The sequence below is a fragment of the Sorex araneus genome, chromosome 3, assembly GCF_027595985.1.
Source record: "Sorex araneus isolate mSorAra2 chromosome 3, mSorAra2.pri, whole genome shotgun sequence".
In the NCBI taxonomy this organism is placed as follows: Eukaryota; Metazoa; Chordata; class Mammalia; order Eulipotyphla; family Soricidae; genus Sorex; species Sorex araneus.
Window position 1 is genome coordinate 77,627,093 of NC_073304.1, and position 7,639 is coordinate 77,634,731.

The window sequence follows — 7,639 nt, forward strand, 5'->3', positions numbered from 1 at the left end:
AGCAACATCACTGTATCACTGTCATCCCGTTGATCATCGATTTGCTTGAGCAGGCCCAGTAATGTCTCCATTCATACTAGCCCTGAGATTTTAGCAGCCTCTCTTTACTCATCCTTCCCAATAGTGCCGCATTAGAAGCTCTTCAGGGTCAGGGGAATGAGACCCATCATTGTTACTGTATTTGGCATATTAATACGCCACAAGGAGCTTGCCAGGCTCTCCCCTGTGCGGGCAGTAAACTCTCAGTAGCTTGCCAGGTTCTCCAAGAGGGAGAACTAGGCTATCAGATGTCATGTTCATGCTTCTGGGAGCTTGGTTTTATAGTCTCTGGATGTTGGTCGTTGATGGGAGTACACAGGGAGTACACACAGAATTAGGTGTATAGCTATAAAGCTACACGATGCTGGGGGCAGTTTCTGGGTGTGACTGCCTAGCTACTGGAAAATGGGGAATCTGAGTGGAAGATGCCCAGTCTCAATCTATGCAGCCTCAGATATCTCGGCCCAGGTCCCGCACACCTGGATTCATCTTCTGGTTCCTTTATGCATGAAGCTCATCCAAACGTGTGGAGAGTGGCCTTGAGCATGGTTGCAGCTGGGTTCCGGAGGTTTTCAACTGCCAGGACTCTGCTCAGAGTGAGGAGGAAAACTCAACCCACCTCCCTCCGAGGGACCCCAGTGAAAACAACCAGTTACGGGGAGCCAGAGACTCTGCATCACTCTCTTCTGGGAGCTTGGTTTTATAGTCTCTGGATGTTGGCCATTTATGGGATTACATGGCAGGGGGGCGGGGGCTTTAGGTGTGACTTCCTGGCTACTGGAAAATGGGGGATCTGGGTGGGTGAAGAGGCCCAATTCTGATCCAAGCAGCCTTGGAGATCTCGGCCCCTGGTCCTGCACACCTGGGTTCCTCTGTCGGTTCCTTCATGCATGAGGATGAAGGAAGTCAGATAATGCTTGTTCCTTCAAGCAACATATGCTATGGAAAACTACTCAATAATAAAAAGGAACAAGTTACTGTTATAATCATAACAATGACCAAAATAAGCAGAATGAAAGAATCGGATTTTTTTAAAGGAGTATATGCAGGGCCAGAGTGATAGTACAGCAGGTAGAATGCTTGCCTTGCAGGCATCAAATTCAGTCGGATCCCTGGTACCCAATACAGTCTTCTGAGCCAAGTAGGAGTGAGTGATCCCTGAGTGCAGAGCCAAGAATGAGCCCTGAGCACTGCCCAGTATGGCCCCAAATAAAAGCTAACAAAAGACAAACAACAAAATAGAAGTATATGTTATTTAAGTAAGTTGTATGAAACTAGAAAATTTGAACTAATGCACGGGAATAGAATATAGAATTTGAGGAAGGAGGATTACTGAGTCTTGGGAAAGAGGAATTAGGAAGGAACTCATGACTATCTGGGGGCTGTTGGGCATGCTCTCTACACTTACTGTGGGCATGCTCTCTAGGTTTACTCTACTGTGATCATGATTCCTAGTCAACAGTGTAAGCTAAAACTGATGAAATGCTATTTTTTAAATATGTGCAGTTTGTTATATATTTTCTATAACTTAATAGGTATTTAAAACATAAAATCTCTAAATTTATGTATTTAGAATTAATACCAGTGCCTTTTTCTAAACATATTAGGTATCTTATAATCTAACACTCAGTGGGACAGATGTCAAAACTCCAGGTAATCACAGAGAATATTAAGTTGACTATTATGATTACCTGCCCACTTAGAAAATGCAGAAAAGCATTAGGGAACCCCCAATATTAACAGAAATTTTTGTCAGTCATATATCACAATGACCATAATATAGCTTCTCTTACACTACAATTAATTTACTAAAATTTGACCAAGTATATTTAGTTAAAGACATCTTCAAAAATCAGCTCCTCCATCCTTAGGGGGTAAGTGAAAAAGAATTTTAAATCTTATTAAATGTTTAATTCTTAGCAACTCTGACTTTTCTTATGTTATTATTTCCAGAATATGAAAATCCATCACTCTCGAGAAATAAGTTCCCAAGAGATGTCGATTGTAGATTCTTTTTCTGATTTTTATTCAGTCCAAAACATAGAATAGGAAAATCTCACCCAAGAGATTTCTTTCATTGTTGAATATATGTCAGACTGAGAAGAGCACTACCATAGATAACATCTGCACTCAACAACAGAAATCCTTCTAAACACACCTTAGAAGAATGAAATATAGTCTGGTCTTAGAGAAAACTTGTACTTAGTAAGTTATTTATGTAACCAGGAATGTTCCTTGTCACTGTCACATAAAATTAGTAACTGTTTTTATGTGGTTGTTTCATGCATGTCTACATGCTTGCAACGGGTGTATGGCCTCTTTAGTTTCTGAACTTCAAAGAGGAGAGTCACCATTTTCTCCTTCATTCTGTTGGAATTTCTGCTGTCTCTTTAACCACAGTGTACCTACCTTCTTAATGGTATGTGTCTGTCATGGTCCTGCTTCCGCTTTGGGAGATCCCATGCTTTTGACAACTACAAGATATTAGCCATCTCCAGCCATTCTGGCTCAACTTGTCCCTGCATTTTACAAAGGTAAAGTTTCATATCAGAAAGATTAATGTATTCTAAGAAAACTGTAAGCACAGAGATAGAAGCTATCAAGTTTGATTGCTATGGAAAGAGCTGTATTTAATTAAAACTAATTAAATAAAAGTGAGGAAAAGATAGCTTCATAAATTAGATTGAACTATGTCTCTGTGTAATCACAAGGTATATTTCAGACAACTGGAAAAATTATACCCATGCATATTTCTCCTTAAATATTTAAAATGTTAGGAATCTTAAGGTTTTAGAAGTTTTTAATGACAAAGTAAATACATCACAGATAGAGGTTTAAAAGTGTGTCACTGTATTTTGTTATTTCCAAAAGACATGTGTAATATGTCTTCTTTCATTTCATTTCACAACTTCACTAACCCCCAAATTCTCAGCATCTTCAATTAAGAAAATTCTCCAAGTTACAGGTAAGAAATCCAAGAATACTTTAACAGAAAACTGTAAAGGTGAAAAGGAGTTCTGCTTCTAGAAGTCAAGCGGCACAACTGATACTTCATTTGCAAATGCATAGCCCTTAGGGTGGTTAAGTATGTGCTTTGCAATTTTTTTTAAAGTCTAAATAGTAGGTATTAGTAGTAGAAAGGCTATTTCATATATTTTAATTCCACAAGTAATCCATTCCCACTAAAGATTGTTGAAGTCAGTTCTAAAACCCTTACCCCCTTATACTGCATTTTAATGCATAAAGAAGGGAACAACTAATATTGACTACATGTGCATCCAGTACCCAAAAAAGTCTGCATATTTTTTGTCTATTTCCTGACTAATCTCCACAAGACATGCTGAGTGCTCTCTCCTCACAGACAAAGAAGCAGGAACAGAAACAGGCTTACTTCAAGGTAAAAAAAAAAAAATCAAGAAGTAACCAGTTGGATTTCTTTCAAAATTTGATTAATTATAAAAGTTCATGGTTATTTATAAAAATCTTCTGAATATTAGATCAGTACTGGGAATTAATGTAGCTAATTCTATATTATGAAATATAAGAACAATTTTAAAACTGATTTTGAAATGTGATTTCTTACTGGTAAGTCATTTCCCAAGAATGTATATTTTCATCTTTCATCTTCCTCTCCATAAAGACAGTCAAACCTGCTTTTCTCTTAGTTATAATAATTTATACCACTAAAAAAGTTACTAACTTTCCCAAGAATAACCTGATAGAAAAACTGAATAAAATATTTCTGTAAGTATTCAGTGGGACTGGAGGGATAGCACAGCGGGTAGGGTGTTTGTCTTGCAATCGGATGACCAGGGTTTGATTCCTCTATCCTTCTCAGAGAGCCTGGCAAGCTACAGAGAATATTCTGCCCGCACAGCAGAGCCTGGCAAGCTACTTGTGGTGTATTCGATATGCCAAAAACAGTAACAACAAGTCTCACAATGGAGACGCTACTGGTGCCGGCTCGAGCAAATCGATGAACAATGGGCGTGCAACAGTGCATAATATTAGCTATAACTTATTCCAACAGATATAAACTAGTTATTGGAAACTCATCTGGAAAAGATTTATCTTAACAAAAACTAATATCAAAGAAAAGATCAAATTATTATCGTTTCTCAAGGGACATATCTTTATTTGGTGTAATATCAGGATATTTTTCTTAAACTTTTAGCAAGTTCATTCATAATTTGTGAAACTATCATTCTATGCTCCCTTTTCATAGCAAAAGCACAGTTTACCTAATTCTTTTTAAAACCTTTCTTCCACTCTTAATATGCACATCTATGCTCTCAGTATAAAAAAGTGAAATTTATGCTTAATATGAGCCAATGGTTTTCATTGTTCTCCTGCCCTCCTTGATATGACCCTTGAGATTTTAAAGAATAAAAGATGAGATACAGAAAAAAAATCAAAGCCTGGAGAAAAAATAAAGAAATATGTAATTATCTTCCCTCCTTCCAGCTTAAAAATAATTATCAATTTACTTTTGAAAAAATAAACAAAAACCTTCAGTATATTTAGGGGAGGATAATTGATACTCTAAAGTTTTAACCTCATGTTCACTCAGCAAGTACTAGGAAAATGTACTTGTTTACATCTATATTTTCCTCATCATAGAAAAATTTACACATACATATACATGTCAATATGTTATTTTAGTTTTGGTTTGGGGATCACATCTGGTGGATCTCAGAGCTCACTGCTAACTCTGCAGAGGTATCCCTTCTGGTGGGCTCAGGAGACCACTGATCAAATCCAGGTGAGCTTCGTATAAGGCAAGCACTCCATCTGCTGTAGTATTGTTCCAGCCCCTGTGCCAGTATTTTTAAACATAAGGACTTATTAGCATCTATTGATATATCACTGTATCACTGTATCACTGTCATCCCATTGCTCATCAATTTGCTCAAACAGGCACCAGTAATGTCTCCATTGTGAGATTTGTTGTTACTATTTTTGGCATATCGAATGTGCCATGGGTAGCCTGCCAGGCTCTGCCGTTTGGGTGAGGTACTCTCGGTAGTTTGCCAGGCTCCATTGATATAAGTGAAGGTAAATATTTCTTACTGATAAGCTTGACTTTTAAATTCTTATATTCAGAATTTACAAAATCGGATTCTGATTCTCATTTTTCACATTGGTTAATCCCTTACACAACTCTCTAATAATATTTTTCTTATATGGTTTCTTACAAAATAAATTCTATTTATTGTAGATATTACATGCCGATAAATTATGCACCTGATTTTGCATTCAAATCATTATTAGCCTTCTATTTAAGTTCTACAAATTTCAAGGTGCATTTCAGGATGATAAACTAAATGTTTATTTTACATGCCTGACAGAAGAGGTTCAGCTGAGGCTTAAATACACAATGAATATTGTGTATAATACATAAATAATCACTGTCACTGTATCACTGTCATCCCGTTGCTCATCGATTTGTTTGAGCGGGCACCAGTAACATCTCTCCTTGAGAGACTTATTGTTACTGTTTTTGGCATATCCAATACACACGGGTAGCTTGCCAGGCTCTGCCGTGCAGGCTCAATACTCTCGATAGCTTGCTGGGCTCTCCGAGAGGGGCGGAGGAATCAAACACGGGTTGGCAGAGTGAAAGGTGAAAGCCCAACCGCTGTGCTATAATCTTATATTACATGTTACAGATTACAAAATCAGTTCACCACCATCTTCCTGAGTAGATGGCTTGTGTTTTAATTATTTGATCTGATACTATTGTTTATACACCATCCAGATTCTTTTTATAGGAGCAGTGGATGGAAGCTAGTTTCCAGTGACACAATAACCATTTTATATTTAATTTTAAGTTTAGGTCTCCTGCTTAGGAAAGCTAAGTCTGTAAGAATCCAGCTCAGGATTTTCTTAGGAAGTCAATAAAGGAACTTAGCTTTTCTTGGAGTATCTGTATTTTACCAATATTTGTCTTTTCTGTTATACTTTGACTTTTAGATATAGAGGCTCATAAAATTTCTAAAACTTTGTCTTTTTCCAATCTCCTATCTTTCCTTCTCTCTAGGTTATTTTAGAGGACACACTGAATAAAATGAAAACAGGAAATCTCTCTATAGTGTCAGAATTTGTACTTCTGGGACTTTGCCATTCGTGGAACGTGCAGATGTTGTTCTTAATGATATTTTTTACCCTTTACTTGATCATTGTTTCTGGAAATATTGTCATCGTGATCTTAATCATCACTGACCTTCATCTTCACTCCCCCATGTACTTCTTATTGGCCAACCTGTCCTTTGTCGATATGTTGCTTTCATCAGTCACAACTCCTAAAATGATCACAGATTTTCTCAGAGAGAACAAGACTATTTCTTTTGGAGGCTGCATGTGCCAGATCCTCTTTGTGCATTTTGTTGGAGGGGGTGAAATGGTGCTGCTGGTAGTAATGGCCTATGACCGGTATGTAGCAATCTGTAAACCACTCCACTATTCTACTATTATGAGCCTTCAAAAGTGCATTGGGTTGGTGATGATTTCCTGGACCATTGGCTTTGTGCATGCCATGAGCCAAATGGTTGTGATTGTGCAGCTGCCCTTTTGTGGCCCCAAGGAAATAGACAGCTTCTTCTGTGATATACCACTAGTAATCAAACTTGCTTGCATAGATTCATATAACTTAGGAATATTAATGAATGCTGACAGCGGAATACTGGCTATGACCTGCTTTATACTGTTGCTGATATCGTACACATATATTCTTCTCACTGTACACCAAAACTCTAAAACCGGTGCATCTAAGGCACTCTCCACTTGTACTGCCCACATCACAGTGGTGATGCTTTTCTTTGGACCCTGTATCTTTATCTATGTGTGGCCACTGAGCATTACTTGGGTGGACAAATTTCTTGCTGTCTTTTATTCTGTTATCACACCTCTACTAAATCCAGCCATTTATACCCTGAGGAATAAGGAGATTAAAAATGCTATGAAGAGATTCAAGGGCAACTATATGCATTCCAAGAGAAATATTTAATGTAGAAAAGCCTCATTTTAAGCTTTTTAAATTTACATTACACTTCTTTTATGAAAATAGGTTGAAAAGTCTATGCACTCAGATTATAGACACACATTATGCCTGCCTTCAAGTACAGGAAACAGGCTGATATATTTAAGGGATTTCAACTTTTTTTTTTTTTTTTTTTGCTTTTTGGGTCACACCCAGCGATGCTCAGGGATTAATCCTGGCTCTGCACTCAGGAATTACTCCTGGCGGTGCTAGGGGACCATGTGGGATGCTGGGAATTGAACCCAGATTGGCCGTGTGCAAGGCATTTAAATGCCCTACCCACTGTGCTATCACTCCAACCCCAATATTTCTTTTCTTTTTCTTTAATTAATTTTTTTAAATGAATCACCATAAGGTACAGTTAATTATTGAAATAATGAAAATTTTCTCTAAAATCCAAACACTAATGATCCATATTGGAGGCAATTATCTAGTGGTCATCTTATAACTTTAACAATGTTAAATAAGACCCTAAAATTTATTCTGTGAAGCCATTCCCTCATCCTAATGTGTTGTATCTCAATAATATCTCTTGCATTTCATCTTAACTCCATTTATAAA

The 7,639-nt window shown here is 37.4% G+C and overlaps 1 protein-coding gene across 1 annotated transcript; it reads left to right on the forward strand.

The window, feature by feature from the left end:
* Positions 1-6,103: 6,103 nt before the first annotated feature.
* On the forward strand, positions 6,104-7,045 carry LOC101541965 (olfactory receptor 4K14-like). Its single transcript, XM_004609742.3, has one exon. The coding sequence runs from the start codon at positions 6,107-6,109 to the stop codon at positions 7,043-7,045; it is 939 nt and encodes a 312-aa protein (XP_004609799.1). The 5' UTR covers positions 6,104-6,106.
* Positions 7,046-7,639: the final 594 nt, after the last annotated feature.